Source organism: Chiloscyllium plagiosum, chromosome 31 (genome assembly GCF_004010195.1).
Source record: "Chiloscyllium plagiosum isolate BGI_BamShark_2017 chromosome 31, ASM401019v2, whole genome shotgun sequence".
Classification (NCBI taxonomy): Eukaryota; Metazoa; Chordata; class Chondrichthyes; order Orectolobiformes; family Hemiscylliidae; genus Chiloscyllium; species Chiloscyllium plagiosum.
In genome coordinates, this window is record NC_057740.1 from 16,239,038 (window position 1) to 16,256,394 (window position 17,357).

A 17,357-nucleotide genomic window follows, 5' to 3' on the forward strand; every position below is an offset into this window, starting at 1 on the left:
AGATGGAGAGGTCCTGGAAGGGGAGGGAGGTGTCAGAGATGGTCCAGGTAAATTTAAGTTCAGGGTGGAATGTGTTGGTGAAGTTGATGAATTGCTCAACCTCCTCGCGGGAGCACGAGGTGGCATCAATGCAGTCATCAATGTAGCGGAGGAAGAGGTGGGGGGTGGTGCCGGTGGAATTACGGAGGATCAACTGCTCTACGTAGCCAACAAAGAGACAGGCATAGCTGGGGCCCATACGTGTGCCCATGGTTACCCCTTTGGTCTGGAGGAAGTGGGAGGATTCAAAGGAGAAATTGTTAAGGGTGAGGACCAGTTCGGCCAAACGAATGAGAGTGTCGGTGGAGGGGTACTGTTGGGAACGTCTGGAGAGGAAAAAACGGAGGGCTTGGAGGCCCTGGTCATGGCGGATGGAGGTGTAGAGGGATTGGATATCCATGGTGAAGATGAGGTGTTGGGGGCCGGGGAAACGGAAGTCTTGGAGGAGGTGGAGGGCGTGGGTGGTGTCTCGAACGTATGTGGGGAGTTCCTGTTATCTTCTGTTATAATTTCAACCTTTCTGCAAACCAAGGAGTTTGACCAATTCCACAAACAAAATGAAGGAATATAATCCTCCCTATAAAAGATACAGAAAAAAAAAATGTTCCTTTTTGGAAAGAGTTTATGAATAGAATTGTTTTTAAACTGGAACATAAAACACAACCATCTTAATTTAACTAACAGATCTTCATAATTCTCCAATTGATTTCTCAAACTACATGAAAATGAAATTCTCAAAATACATTTTGGCCAGCAAAACAGGGAAGCATAAAATATTGCAATCGAAAGTCACAGTTTAGAATGATATTTTACAGATAAAGCTACTGCTCTGGTAATACCAGAGCTGAATAAATAGGTTAGCTGCTGCCTATATTAAACAAAAATGCCAACCATGCAGGATTCCACTCAACAACCCAATAGAACCAAGTTCCAGGAATAACGACATTCCAAAGTTCACCCACAAAATGCAAACCAGGAGGAACTACAGAGACCAAAACTAAAGAAAACTAAAGAGACCAAAACTAAAGAATGCATCTGTGCAGAAAAACCAGACTTAACATTTCAGGTTGAGTGACCCTTCCTCAGAAGGGTCACTTGATGCGAAACGTTACCTGTATTCTCTCCACAGATGCTGTCAGACCTGTTGAGCTCTTGCAGCCATTTTTGATTTACAGCATCTGCAGTTGCTTTGGCTTTATTCAACAAAGAATGCATGTTGTGCCCTTAACTTTGCAGTTCAGAAAAATATAAATGTTTGAGAATGGTTATGCAAATCAAAGCAGAGAAATGAAAAACATGTGCAAAATTATATACAGCCTGCATACAATTGTTCAAATAGGCAAATACCCAGGCATGATCTGACTGAATGGCACAGGTTTGGAGAGCCAAACAGCCTACCCAATTCCTAATTTTTGAAGCCCTACTAGTTTTTAAACTTAAATTTATGGAGTTGAAACTGCATTTAGTTAACATGATATAGTCAAAAAGCAGTAGCTAAAGCACCTTACAAATATTTAGAGTCAGAATCAGAGATCCTACAGCACCTTTGTTTTTGACTGTTGAAGACTTGATGGGCCAATCACCTAACTATTTAACTCAATTCTACAGCAGTCAAGATTAGTGTGGTGCTGGAAAAACACAGGTCAGGCAGCAGAGGAGAAGGAAAATCAACATTTCAGGCAGGAACTCAATTCTACAGCAGTTGGCCAATAGCCTTGCATGGCTTAGCAGCACACTCAAGATGTTTAGATGTTACAAGGGTTTTTGTCTCAACCACCCTTATAGATAATGTGTTCTAGATTTCTACATTTCATGTGAAGATTTTTCTTGCACCCCCTCAAAACCTTTCACTCCTTATCTTAAATCTACACCCCTGGTCATTTATCCCTCCAAAAGCAAGAAGTTCTGTCTATCCCAATTATGCCCCTCAATTCTGTACATCTCAATCATGTTTCAACTCAGTCTCCATCAAGGAAAAAGAACTCCAGTCTAACTTCTGCAAGCCAGGCAACATCCTAGCAAATCTGCTATGCACCCTCTCCAGTACAATCACAACCTTCCTACATTGTGAATTTCAGAATTGCACACAATACTCTGACTGCATCTAACCAACTTTTTATGCAGTTATTCTTCATTTACAACAACTTGCACTAATATAGCACCTTTGAAGCTGAAAGGCACCAAAGGTACCTCACAGAGGCATATTCAGACAAAGGTTTAGACCAAAATACAAGTAAATTCCACCCATCTCCCACCACAAGTTAACACAGGTAGATGGCATGTCTATGCATTTGCAAATTGTGATTAAAAAGACAGTACTTAATCTACTCTACATTTAATATCAATACTGGATGATAAAGTTTAATTCCTTGCTACCTAGTTTTCAACTTCCACCATTTCTTTCCTGCTAAAAGGATAGAAGACAGAAAAACCTGACACGTAGAACAAGAGTTCGTTTTGAGGTGGAAGAAAAAGTTGAATTGTGAGGGTGAAAGACCAGCAAGAAACAAAAGATTGGCCATAACATCGAAGACAACTGATGTCATCAAGCATTTTTGGTGCATTGGTAACTACTAACTGAAAAACAACCTTAAGCCAATCAGTCTTATTGTGGCCATACAATTTACTTTATATCCAGCATCTTAATCGACGGAGATGCAAACCATTGGTGATAAAATGTTCCCTTCAAGTATAAAGGGTCGAGGAACAAAAACCATTTGTACCAATTGTTTTTCGCAGTTTACGCGCTTAGAGCGGTTAAGCAAAATGCCCCTAAATGCAATGTCGTGGCGGAAAAGAAATTGCTTTTGAACTTAAATGTATAAAATACAGTCAAGGAATAGTACATACGCATTTTGAAGGGTACATAAAACTACTTCCAGTAAACACGGAAAGAAAAGTAGACAATGCCTACAACTAACAGACTCCAGTTCACAGAAATAAAAATTAAATGCAGAAGGACAAAGTTTTAACGTGCAGCTAAATGGAGAAACAGTGTTAGTTGGATTAAACATACAGATCACATATGGGTAATAGATGGGGATTAACATTATTGCAGACGATAGCTTTTTGGGTGGCTTCTTTCTAGGTTCCAGATCCTACTCTCAATCCCTATGAAGTCCCTCCAGATTTCTTGGTAACAAGTTAACAAAACACCAATAAGAGAGAGAAAAAAAAACTTCAGGTCCAGAGCAAATAAGTTTTTTTTAACCCAACCCTCCTTCGCCTGTTAAAGGCATAAAGCCTGAGGCCTACGCCTAACATACTAAAATATAAAAGAGGACAAATATATTTGAACGCCACTATAGATAGCCTTTACCTTACCTTTAAATAAATAATCGTACTCATCATCCCTGGTTCCCATTTTAACGTCGATATAACCGGTTTATGCCGCGGTGCAAACCTACAACGACCGCAAAGAAATCCTTCCTTTTTCTCGGCGCAGGCACAAGCCCAACCTCTACCCAACAACCGGAAACTACAATTGACTCGCCCACTGATTGACAGCTCAGTGGCCAATAAGGAAGCGGCATGCGTGCTACGGACCATAGAGATTCCATCACTATGGCAATAAATCCCGCCCCCACACTGCAACGCCTGACTGGGTGAAGTCATCCAGCCCGGATCCTAGTCCCGCCTTTTGCTGGATCCTCTTCACCGATTGTTTACAAAAGCTGTCAATGATACGAGTATGCCGCGGCTGATTGGGTAGCTTCTCTGTCATTCACAGCTAGTCAAGAACACGCTCCTCTTCCGGCACGGATTTTTTTTCTCTCTTTAAGGAGTAGGATTGTAGATTGGGAGCGGTGATGTTGGCAGAGAGATGGGCCCAATGAACTATTGATCCGAGCCCCGCGAATCGTCGAGACAGCCTTTTCGAAAGTGACCACCCTGAGGTAATGAACGAGGAATCAAGTCAGTGATTTAAAAAATATTTTTAACATTAAACATCCAGCGGTTCTCCTCTTCTAACGAGGTGTTGTGCGTCATAGTCCTGGGATTGGGAGTCTCTTGTTGGTTTATTTTCTAGTTAAAATGTCTCCTCGAGTGATGTTTTAAGTAGATGCCCGAGTGAACTGTCACTCGTTCTGCAGCTGTGTGGAGCGCAAGCCCCAGCCAGACATCGCTGCAAGGACTAGCCCCCACCTTCCCCCACCGTCTGCTGTCACAACTCGGAGGAAATGGAGCACATCGTACAGTTCTTTGCATAATCCTCATAGAAGTCCCAGATAAATGTAGCATCAAAGCCTCAATGGCTTATTGTTGTTTTCACAATAACATCTATATGTATCTGAAATAATGTACCAGGTGAGCTGTCAAATGGTTCCGAACGGTTTGGTTAGCAGTCTAGCTTGTTGATAGTGGAGACCAAATGGTACTGACATACTTCATGGTTGATAAGTGAACCTAGACAAGTATTACATTGAAAAAAAAAGCTTCCACTAATGTGCTATCATATACTGCAACTTAATTTTTATGACTACCATTTCTCGCCACCGCTTCTGAGCTTAAACTTTCTGCAGTCTTTTGTTCCTATTGAATCATAACTTGGACAAATACAGAATAGGAAACGTTATCAATTGAGTGTTTCCACAGTATTTCTTAGAGCTAGTTTCCAAATCAACTTATCTTGTGGAACTATAAATTTAACTTTATAGTGGAGCTGTCAAAACTAGAACATTTGTAAGCTTGTGTTCAATTTGACTGGAGATGAACCTCTGACCACATAAAGGGCTATCATGAAAGCAGTCTATTTCTTCCTCTGAAATATCACCGGACTCCATCCCTGCCTTGCTCATCAGCTGTTGTCATTCCTGATGAAGGGCTTCTGTCGATTTTCCTGTTCCTGAAATGTTGCCTTACCTGCTTTTCCAGCATCATTCTAATCTTGTGCTAGAGACTCTGATCTCCAGCATCTGCAGTCCACACTTTCGCCTAGCTGTTGAAACCTCATCCATGCCTTCATTACTCTTGACTATTTCAAAGTACTGAAAATGTGTTGCTGGAAAAGTGCAGCAGGTCAGGCAGCATCCAAGGAGCAGGAGAATCGATGTTTCGGGCATGAGCCCTTCTTCAGGAAGCCCTTCTTCAGGCTCATGCCCGAAACATCGATTCTCCTGCTCCTTGGATGCTGCCTGACCTGCTGCGCTTTTCCAGCAACACATTTTCAGCTCTGATCTCCAGCATCTGCAGTCCTCACTTTCTCCTATTTCAAAGTACTCCTGTACAGTCGCCTACATTGAAGCCTAAGGTAGGCTGTTACCTCTGAACTTAGCCATACAGTACCGCCAGCTCATCATCCATGTGCTTGCTCACCTTTCTTGACTTTTGTCTGATTAATATCCTGACTTTAATATTTAGATTCCTCAGAGCTTCAACCATTCCTATCTTTGTACTCTCTTGCAGCCCCATAATGACCCTATATACTAGTGCTCCTGCAATTCCAGCTTTTTGAGCATCCTTAAATTGAGTTGCACCTTGATAATTGGCTGTTTCTTCTGTTGCCACTTCATAAGCTCTGAAATTGCTTTGATAAAACTCTCTGGCACATTGCTGCCTTCCTCCTTTTAAAATGTCTCTTAAAGATCTTTGACCAAGCTTTTGGTAATCTTGTTTAATATCACCTTATATGGTATGGTGTCAAATTTTGTTTTTTTAATTCTCTGCAAAAGGCAAGACCAATATAGATTATTTTTATTGAGCTGCCCCTCTTTAGTGGTTATTGAAGCTGCGTTATCATTGACATACTTATTTAAATTTAGGTTATTTGGCTTATTTTCTACCTAAGTTAATTTTTTTCCTTTGCATATTATAAGTAACTGGAAAGCAAACATACATTGTACTCATTTTTTTGTAATGTATTACTATATTTTCTCAATACTGAAAACTGTTTTGTGGCCATTTAATAGGGGAATTGTGTTTCTTTTTCTTTTCAATGATAGGTTTGTACTGGTAGTTCTTATGTAAAAACTTTGTTTAGATAAATAATTTGTTGTGGATAGATAAATAAATTATTGTGCAGGACTGTGCAATTTACTGAGAGCTTCTGGGTACTTAAATGATCAAAGGGCTTGAATCTTTTCTGACATCTACTGGGATGGTTCTTTAAATTCAACTGTGTACTGAAAGCCTCTGATCTTCCCTTCATCAGTTTAATGTAAATACTTTGAAACTTGCTTTGTATTGCCATAAATCTAAGTTTACAAAATGTCTTCATAGGATTAAAAGAAACTCTAAAATCTACTTTGCTTTACTTATGAACAAATAATTTTTGGTTGTTTCTGAAAAGAAAATAAGCAGTAGGTACGGAGAAACTTTCTCTGCCAGCAGGTGGTTTGTAACCAAACAATACAGAGTTAAGATAATTGTCACTGAAGGCTGTGGAAGCCAGATCATTGATAGATAGGGACAGAGATAAATAGGTTCTTGATTATCAAGGGTTACGGGGAGAAAGCGGGAGAATGGAGATGAGAAACATATCAACCATGATTGAATGGCAGAGCAGACCCGATGGGCTGAATGGTCTAATTTCCGCTCCTAATTCTCATGGTCAGAAGAACATACATTATGGTGTGGAATGTATTGTTTGAAGGGATGGTGAAATTAAATTGAAATGTTCAGATCTGCTTTGAAAGTTACATTTACTGAGAATTGGAACCAATTGGATAACTGTAATATGAGAAAATACATGTGAATAATCTTTTAGTAACAAACATATCTGTAAGATTGATGAATAGTACATGTGAATAACTGTTTGGCTCCCAGGAACATTTCTGGTTGCCAAGTAATTGCTGTTTAATGGAAAAATAGAGCAGACAAATATGTTCATGTGTGGAGAATAGTGGCCCAGTTTCCAGATGCAAAACTTATGTGTGGAGTATGGAAATTGTTTAATAGCCAGAACACATTATCTAGAGAATACACAATGGGAGCAGCAAATTTACCTTGCATGAGTGAGAAAGAATTGTAACTTGTTGTTAATCTCAATATCTCTGTCTCTGTTTTCTCTTTATCTCCTTATTATGTTTTTTTTCATAATTGTTTTTCTCAAATTAAGCTTTTATTTGAAATTCTTGTTTCCTTTGAAATTGTTTGTCTTTGGTGAGATATGAATTGCATGAGAGGTAACCTGTTTTTTTCTGTAACCCGTTACCAATGGATGACAAATGTATTAAAATGGGCTTTCTGTTGCAAAAAGTTAATTTTATGTAGCCATTTTCTGAAGTGAACCATGGAACCAATGTCATATCTTGACTAAATTTATACAAATATAAGTTGCATTGCCAAATTTTGTTGGCTTCAGCCTTGGAGGAAATGGTATGTTTCCTGGTTCAGTTCTCTATATTGCGGTTTTAATAAACTATCAATTAATTGGCAAGGTACTTATGATTGTAAAAACATGGATTTTTATAATTATAAGTATGATAAGGTGTGTGAAGGCAATGGCACTTGAATGACTAAAAGAGCATACATAACCCAATCTTTTCCTAAATACTGTGGATAAATATTTCACCTTCAAAAAAGTTGATTTTGATCTTCCACAGTGTATTTCCTTTCCTCCTAAAGTTGGCTGTAAACATAACAGTCATTGTGTCTCTGTTCAGAGAGTGTTGGAAATGCTCAGCAAAAGTGATAAACATCTAAAAGTAGAACATTTAAGCCTAATACTTTCATCTTCATTGAACAGACTGACTATGTCAACTAAGTTTTCCAAAAGATTACTTTTTTTTTGCTGGCTCACTTCACATGAAGAATAAGTTTGATGACCCGATAGTTTACAGGAATTATTAGTCATCTACTTGGAACTCAAATGGATCCAAAATGTTAACTGTCCTTTAATACACTAGTGAATCTGTTGTGCATTCACAGAATTTTGTTTTCAATTCAGGTGATTATTTTCTTTTTAAAAAGGGAAAATTAGTGTTTATGTAAAAGTTCTATCGATTCATGGTGCTACTCTCGCATTAGAGAGAGATGAATGGTGGTGGTTTAATCTGAGGGTCACCATACCTCAGGCAAGCAGAGAGGTTGAGAAGGAGAGTCCTTGATGGTAATCTAAAGTCAGTTGTTGTCATTACTGTGCATCACAAACTAGCTGTCAACCAACTGAGCTAATCAACTTCCTAGAATCTATATACAATTTCATGAGTTCTAAAACCAAATGAACAAGTACTGATACTCTCCTACATTTTTCTCCATCATTCCAAACTTTCTCAAATATGAAAATAAATGCAATTATAATTGAATGATGTCATTGAATGCTGTACATATTTAACAAGAATATTACAAAAGGAGAATGGTAAATACTAGTTTGCATTTTTCAATCTGTTTAAACTTTTGGGAATTGAAAAAATAAATCAGTGTATCACTGGGATTTTTTTCTGGGGATGGTGTGAACTATTCGTTATATTGTCCTCGAGTTGTACAGCCCAGAAATGGGCCCTTTGGTCCAACTTGTCCAAGCCGATCAGACACCCCAATCTTACCTAGTCCCATTTGCCAGCATTTGGCCCATTTCTCTTCAAACCCTTCCTATTCATATACCCATCTAGATGCCTTTCAGTTGTTGTGTTTGTACCATTTCCTCTGGCGGCTCATTCCATACACTCATCACCCTATGTGTGAAAAAGCTACCCTGTAGGTCCTTTTTAAATCTTTCCCCTCTCAACTTAAATCTATGCCATCTAACTTTGTTCACCCCAACCTGAGGAAAAAGACCTCGGCTATACATCCTATCCATGACTCTCATGATTTTATAAACCCTTATAAGGTCACCTTTCAGCTTCTAACACAGCAGGGAAAAAAGCCTCAGGCTATTCAGCCTCTCTCTCTAACTCAGAGGCTCCAGTCCTGGCAATATCCTTGTAAATCTCAAGTTTAGTAACAAACCCTTTCAAGTTTAACAACATCCTATTAGAAGGGTGACCATAATTGTATGCACTATTCCAAAGATGGTCTCACCTATGACCTGTCCAGCCAACACATTCCAACTCCTATACTCAATGTTCTGACCAATGAAGCCAAGTGTGCCAAATGCCTTCCTTACTACACTGTCTGCCTATGACTCCACTTTCAAGGAACCAAGCACCTGCACGTCTTTGTCCTTCAACACTCTGCAGAATGCCAGTTACCTTATAGAGGTTCATAAAATCGTGAGGGGCATGGATAGGGTGACTAGTCAGATCTTTCCCCAGGGTAGGGAAATCCAAAACTAGAGGCATAGGTTTAAGGTGAGAGGAGAAACATTTAAATGGAACCTAAGGGGCAACTGTTTTATGCAGAGGGTGGTATGGAATGAATTGCCAGAAGAAGTGGTGGAAGCTGGTACAATTCCAACATTTAAAAGGCATCTGGATGGTTATATGAATAGAAAGGGTTCAGAGGAATATGGGCCAAATGCTGGCAACTGGGACTAAAGTAATTTAGGACATCTAGTTGGCATGGACGAGTTGAACTGTAGGGTCTGTTTCTGTGCTATAATCTCAATGACTTTATTAACATGAACCAAAACTGCTTTCACACCATGCATATGTTAAAATCACATTAAACACTATCCTGAAAACCCAATATCTGCTTCACTGAAGTCACTGAAAACTAATTCATGATTTCTCAAACGCCAATCAGCCTTCTCCACCTTGAATCCTCACTTTATTGATAATCATTGGACTCATTATTTTCCAAGGTCTTTTCCAAGGAAAACACAATTTTTTAATTCCCCCAATTATTCTTTCTTCCTGCAATCTACTGACTTTTTAAAAAACTAGCTATCAACTACTCATGTTTTCCATTTTTAAAACTGTGTTAAAATATATTATGGTGCTTTGTCTATTTTTCAATTTTTGAAAAAAGCAAACGTAGAAGAGAACAAAACAGTTGATAGGAAAATCTATCCTATTCATGAGGAGAGTCTCACATAACAAACACAGTATAAGGGCAAGAAAACTTCCATTGTTCAGCAATCATACTCCATATTTTATATCATTGTTCTTTTTACAAGTTAGCATTAGATTTAGGGAAGTAAAGTAATTTTGATTTTCTTCCCTCCTACAATTTATTTGCATTTGTTTCTAGGAAACTACTTAGTCTACCTTGATGCTTTAAAAGAGTATGAGGTGCTTCATACTGTGCTGAACAATTACTTTTGTCAATTTTTATAAGGGAGACACTACATTGATGAAGATTTGTCATTTGAGAGAATGGTTTTCAACCCATTTAAAATAAATCAACAGAGCAATGTATGAAACATTCATCTATTGATGTCACTTATTAATTTTACTGGTTCTTTAATTTATTGAGCTGTGAGAACATTTTTGCTTTGTCTCCTTGCATATTGCAAGGAATTTCTTTCCTTTCTGCTCTGTCTCAATATTTTAGAACATTACTATTCCCAAAGCAGATGGAGATTTACTGTTTAAAATGTGTTTAGCCACAGTGGAGGAGGCGGTTCTTGAAATATCCTTTTCTGTTTCTCAGAATGCCACAGATGTACATTGTTTGAATTGACTGATTATAACTTGTAAAGAGTTCATAAAATATGAAGTTCCAATCTATGGTCATCCAAAACTAGATGATTTTAGCATTGATTCAGTTTGTATTGTTTTAACTTAATTATATTAAATATTTGTATTAAAACTGTGTCACAAATAATGAACTTCAAAAAGTTACGACTTCACAGCTAGGTGTCTGTTGTTGGGTTTTTAAAGAATTGGTACACACAATGGTTGAGGAAATACTATTGGTTGTTTTTATCTGTATTAATTCCAACAACATACAGGTAGCTAATTTTAATTCACTTCGGCTGACACAGTCACAGGTTTGGATTCCACTAGGCAACAGCATGAACAACATTTTTAGAAGAACTGTGCAATAAGCAAAAAATTTTTAAGTGGTTACTTCTTCCAAAGATTTAACCATATCCTAATCTTGAAATTTGATTCCTGAATTCGATGCTTTCTGGCCTCCACAGCATATGACTTACGCAGATGCCATGGCTCACTACTTTGCTTGTGCAAAGTCTCTGTGCTCTAATCTCCATCTCCACAGTAACCTCATTTTTTTAGTGTACTGACTGTGCAACTCCATTCTTTTAACATGAGATTATTTTTTGCTCAACCTGCCTCAGTGACCTACGGCAAGTGCTTTCATTTCAACGTCTTGTTTCTGGCCCACCATTAACAATTCTTCTTTTATCAACTATATCTTACACTCACAAATTTCATCTAAATTCTTTGGCCTGTCTGCCTACAACCTCTGCTTTCAAACCTTTCTTGTCAATTTGTAATTTGAATACACCTTTTCCCAATAGCATTTCTGTATTATGTGTCATGTCTATTTGTTCTGCCCTATAAAGCATCTATCTCATCGTTTGTGTGGATCAGTATAACATTTTAAGTTTTTAGCACCAGGAACAGCAGCAAAATGGTTGTACAGTGTATTACTGTGTCGGTAATGGATTAGTGTAAACTAATGTTCTGAAGATGTGAGTTCAAATCTCAATACAACTGGCAGAGTAGAAATTCAAGTAATTTTTAAAAAATAGTAAAGATCTATGAACATTAATAATGACCATAGAGTTAACAGATTGTCATGAAAACTGATCTGATTCATTAAAGTCCTATTTAGGACAGCAATTTACTGTCCTTATTTGGTTTTGTCAATATGTGACTCCAAATGCACTTGGCTGACTTTTTGCACTTTGTAATGGCCTAGCAAAGTCACACAGTTGTGTTGAAGCATGATAAAACAGTCAAACAAATATAAAACAAGGCATACTACTAATTGGTCTGGCATTGGGTACACCCAGCCTGGTTAGTTGTGCAACTAATAGCAAGAACCAAAGTTGAGAGAGCTGTTTCATAAACTAGTCAAGCAATAGCCTGACATAGTTATACTGACAGAAACAACCCATATCTTTCAACCATGCCAAGGCCTGGGACAGGTAGCTAAATCATGGCCCACTTTGCTCTGGTGGGGGCACCACCGTCTGTGATTTTTGTCCCTCACCCTGATACAGATTCCTCCATTGACATACCTGAGTGTGTCCTGTCGTACCATAAGAACTAGAGGTAGCGGTGCAGTAATGGACTTTTGATTTGAATAACCAGCTCTACTTGACATTGAACATGACTTGAAACAGGTGCTCAGGGTAGCAGAGCCCAGGGTGGGGATTTCGATATCCATTTCCAAGAGTAATTTGATACACCACCACTGACCAAGGTGTTGGAGTCCTTGAAGAGATGGCTGCCAGACTAGGTTTGTAACAGGTGGCTGAGAATCAATGTAAGAGATAGAATTACTTAGAGTCATAGAAATGTACAGCACGGCAAAAGAGCCTTCGGTCCAACTCGTCCATGCTGACCAGATATCCCAACCTAATCTAGTCCCATTTGCCAGCACTTGGCTCACCTTTAAACTCTTCTCAATCATATACCCATCCAGATGCCGTTAAATATTGCAATTCAACCAGCCTCCATCAATTCCTGTTCCATACATGCACCAACCTCTGTTTGAAAACATTGTCCCATGGGCCCCTTTGAAAATCTTTTCCCTCTCTCCCTAAACTGATGCCTTCTAGTTCTGTACTCCACCACCCTAGGGAAAAGACTTTGTCTATTTATCCTATCCATGCCTCTCATGATTTTATAAACCTCGAAAAGGTCACCCCTCAGCCTCCAACGCTCCGGAGCAAACAGCCCAGCCTATTCAGCCTCTCCCTATAGCTTAAATCCTCGAATACTGGCAACATCCTTGTAATTTTTTTCTGAACCCTTTCAAGTTTCACAATATCTTTCTGATAGGAAGGAGACCAGAATTGCATGCAATATTCCAAAAGTGGCCTAACCAACATCCTGTACAGCTGGTACATGGCCTCCCAATTCCTATACTCAAGACTGTGACCAATAAAGGAAAGCATACCAAAGCTGCCTTTACCATCCTATCTACCTGCAACTGTACTGTCAAGGAGCTATGAACCTGCAATCCAAAGTCTCTTTGTTCACTAACCCTACCCAGGACCTTACCACTAAGTGTACAAGTCTGTTAAGATTTGCTTTTCCAAAATGCAGCACCTTGCATTTATCTAAATTAAATCCATGTGCCACTCCTCAGCCCATTGGCCCATCTGATCAAGACCCCGTTGTAATTGAGGTAACCTTCTTCGCTGTCCACTTAAGATTTGCTTTTCCAAAATGCAGCACCTTGCATTTATCTAAATTAAATCCATGTGCCACTCCTCAGCCCATTGGCCCATCTGATCAAGACCCGTTGTAATTGAGGTAACCTTCTTCGCTGTCCACTACACCTCCAATTTTGGTGTAATCTGCAAACTTACTAACTGTACCTCTTATGCTCACATCCAAATCATTTACATGAATGATGAAAAGTAGTGTACCCAGCACAGATCCTTGTGGCATTCCACTGGTCACAGGCTTCCAGTCTGAAAAGCAACCCTCGAAGACCACCCTCTGTCTTCTACCTTAAGCTAGTTCTATAACCAAATGACTAGTTCTGCCTATATTCCATGAGATCCAATCTTGCTAACCAGTGTCCCATGGGCAACCTTGTTGAACGTCTTACTGAAGTCCATATAGATCATATCCACTGCTCTACCCTTATCAATCCTCCTTGTTACTTCTTCAAAAAACTCATGAGACATGATTTCCCATGCACAAAGCCATGTTGACTATCCCTAATCAGTTCTTGCCTTTCCAAATACATGTACATCCAGTTACTCAGGATTCCCTCCAACAACTTGCCCACCACTGATGTCAGGCTCACCGGTCTATAGTTCCCTGGCTTGTCCTTACCACCATTTCTTAAACAGTGACACCACGTTAGCCAACCTCCAATCTTCCGGCACCTCACCTGTGATTATCGATGATACAAATATCTCAGCAAGGAGCCCAGCAATCACTTCTCTAGCTTCCCACAGAGTTCTAGGGAACACCCGATCAGGTCCCGGGGATTTATCCACCTTTATGCGTTTCAAGACATCTGCACTTCCTCCCCTGTAATATGGACATTTTTCAAGATGTCACCACCTATTTCCCTACATTCTATCATCTTCCATGTCCTTCTCCACAGTAAATACTAATGCAAAATATTCATTTAGTATCTTCCCCCATCTCCTGCGGCTCCACACAAAGGCCGCCTTGCTGATCTTTTGAGGGCTCCTATTCTCTCCCTAGTTACCCTCTTATCCTGAATGTATTTGTAAAAACCCTTTGGATTCTCCTGAACCCTATTTGCCAAAGCTATCTCATGTCCCCTTTTTTGCCCTCCTGATTTCCCTGTTAAGTATACTCCTACTGCCTTTATACTCTTCTAAGGATTCACTTGATCTCTCCTGTCTATACCTGACATATGCTTCCTTCTTTTTCTTAACCAAACCGTCAATTTCTTTAGTCATCCAGCATTCCCTATACCTACCAGCCTTTCCTTTCACCCTAACAGGAATATACTTTCTCTGGACTCACATTATCTCATTTCTGAAGGCTTCCCATTTTCCAGCCGTCCCTTTACCTGCGAACGTCTGCCCCTAGTCAGCTTTTGAAAGTTCTTGCCCAATACTGTCAAAATTGGCCTTTCTCCAACTTAGAACTTCAACTTTTACATCTCGTCTATCCTTCTCCATCACTATTTTAAATGTAATAGAATTATGGTCGCCGGCCCCAAAGTGCTCCCCCACTGACACCTCAGCCACCTGCTCTGCCTTATTCCCCAAGAGTAGGTCAAGCTTTGCACCTTCTCTAGTAGATACATTACTAGAATCAGAAAATTTTCTTGTACACACTTAACAAATTCTTCTCCATCTAAACCTTTAATACTATGGCAACCCCTGTCTATGTTTTGAAAGTTAAAATCCACTACCAGAACCACCCTATTATTCTTAATATCTAAAGATATCTAAATATCTTTACAAATTTGTTTCTCAATTTCCTGCTGACTATTAGAAGGCCTATAATACAATCCCAATAAGGTGATCATCCCTTTCTATTTCTCAGTTCCACCCAAAAAATGCCCTGAATGCATTTCTGGGAATATCCTCCCTCAATACAGCTATAATATTATCCCTTATCAAAAACACTACTCCCCTTCCTCTCTTGCCCACATTTCTATCTTTCCTATAGCATTTGTATCCTGGAACATTAAGCTGCGAGTCCGGTCCATCCCTGAGCCAGGTTTCTGTAATTGCTATGATCTCCCAGTCACATGTTCCTAACCATGCCCTACCCTGAGTTCATCTGCCTTTCCTGTTAGGCCTCTTGCATTGAAATAAATGAGTTTAATTTATCAGTCTTAGCTTGTTCTCTGCTTCGTCCCTGTCTGCCCTGACTGTGTTTGACTTGCCTCTTTTCTCAACTGTACCAGTCGCTGATTGATCTCTTTCTTCACTATCTCCCTGGGTCCGCCCAACTCCGCCCCCCCCCAACCTTGCTAGTTTAAATCCTCCCAAGCAAATCTCCTTGGCAGTATATTAGTTCCCTTCCAATTCAGGAGCAATCCATCCTTCTTGAGATTCCAATGATCCAAAAATGTGAATCCTTCCCCCATACACCAGCTCCTCGGCCACACGTTCATCTGCTGCATCCTCCTAATCCTACCGTCACTAACTCGGAGTACCGGGAGTAATCCAGACATTATGACCCTCGAGGGCCTAACATTCTATATTCTCCCTTCAGAATCTCATCCTTTTTCCTTACTATATCATTGGTTCCAATGTGCACAATGACCTCCTGCTGGTCCCTCTCCTCTTTGAGAACATTCTACACCCTCTATGAGACATCCTTGATCCTGGCACCAGGGATGTAACACACCATTCTGATTTTTTGTTGCTGGCCGCAGAAACATCTGTCTGTGCTTCTGTCTAGAGAGTCTCCTAACACAATCGATCACTTGGGACCCAATGTGCACCTCATTACTTAGAGCCAGTCTTGATACCAGAAACCTGGCTGTTCGTGCTACATTCCCCTGAGAATCCATCACACGCTACATTTTCCAAAACAGGATACTTGTTTGAAATGGGAAAGCCACAGAAGACTCCTGCGCTATCTGCCTACATCTCCTACCTTTCCTGGAGTTAACCCATCTATGTGACTGTATCTGAGACTTTTTCCACCTTCCTATAACTGCCATCCATTACACCTCCTTGCTCTTGTAATTTTCTCATTGCTTCGAACTGTCACTCCATCTGATCCATTCAATCTGATAGGATTCACAACCAACAACATTTATTGCAGATATAATCGTCAGTAACACATAAACTCTCTCAAAACTCCCAAATCCGACAAGAAGAAACAATCGCATTACTAAAGGCCATTTTTGCTCCTTCCAATCTACAGACCCAGAAAATAGGCTAACTTAATACTTATGGCTTTTATTTAAAAAATTTAATCAAGACGGATCTCAATAAAACATAATGAAGAAAGAACTGACTCTACTCCCTCTTGTAGATTTATAGCAAGGTTTCACTTATCTGTTTCTGTGCTATGACCTCTCCCAAACAGGTTCCTCCAAGATTAGTTGTGAATTTCACTGTGTTACATTTTCATAGATACACTCTGATGTCCAGTGATACATGAATTCAAACAGGCTGTAATTTTACTGTGTCAGTTAGCAGTGTAGGTTTCTTTCTCACTCTGTCTCCTTCACTGATCATGTGCTGCCTGTTGTCTGTCCTTCTCCCTTTTAAAAGTGCCGTTGTTTGACATTTTTTTTTCCAACGTTCCAAAACAATACAACAGCATATAAAACAGTAATTGCTGCTCCTGGAATTTGAGGAAATCACCTTGACCTAATCTTCTTCAATCTCCTTGTCAAAAATGAATCTGTCCGTGACAGTTTTGGCAAGAATGATGACTGAGCAGCTGTTGTGGAGACGAAGTGTCATCGTCACGCAGAGAACATCCTTTGTTGTATTATGTGGGATTACCACCACTCTAAGTGGGATTATTTCAGATCTAGCAGTTTAACACTGAGCATCCATCAGGGACAATCAGCATTAAATGCCACCTGTGAGAGCGGGAAAGGTTTTTAAGAAAAGGTCTTTCACTATTATACACTAAAAACATCTGCCAGTTTGGTTACGAAGCATAATCGATTTTTGACATTAGTAACATCAGCTTTCTACTGCATTTATAATGAGGGTGAAGTTATGGAATGGAACTTAAAAAGTTGGACAAGCTAGTGATCAAGATAACAGACAAGTGTTATTGATTAAAACTACAGTGTTGGAAATATTTAACAAGCCATCAACCTCTTGAAAAGTAGATGAAGATTTCATAGACTGTTCGTCAAGGCTGGATCTGTTATTTTCAAGT

The 17,357-nt window shown here is 39.5% G+C and overlaps 2 protein-coding genes across 2 annotated transcripts in view; one reads left to right on the top strand and one right to left on the bottom strand.

Moving 5' to 3' along the window:
• LOC122565263 (ras-related protein Rab-11B) overlaps positions 1 to 3,498 on the bottom strand; it is a 34,819-nt gene extending 31,321 nt beyond the window's left edge. The window contains exon 1 of the mRNA XM_043721036.1: positions 3,364 to 3,498. Within this exon, the coding sequence (XP_043576971.1) occupies positions 3,364 to 3,403 (40 nt within the window). The 5' untranslated portion in view covers positions 3,404 to 3,498. The remainder of the gene's footprint in view (positions 1 to 3,363) is intronic.
• Positions 3,499 to 3,609: 111 nt separating this feature from the next.
• march2 (membrane-associated ring finger (C3HC4) 2) overlaps positions 3,610 to 17,357 on the top strand; it is a 57,153-nt gene continuing 43,405 nt past the window's right edge. Inside the window, exon 1 of the mRNA XM_043721035.1 lies at positions 3,610 to 3,935. The gene's annotated coding sequence lies outside the window, so the exon portion shown is untranslated. The remainder of the gene's footprint in view (positions 3,936 to 17,357) is intronic.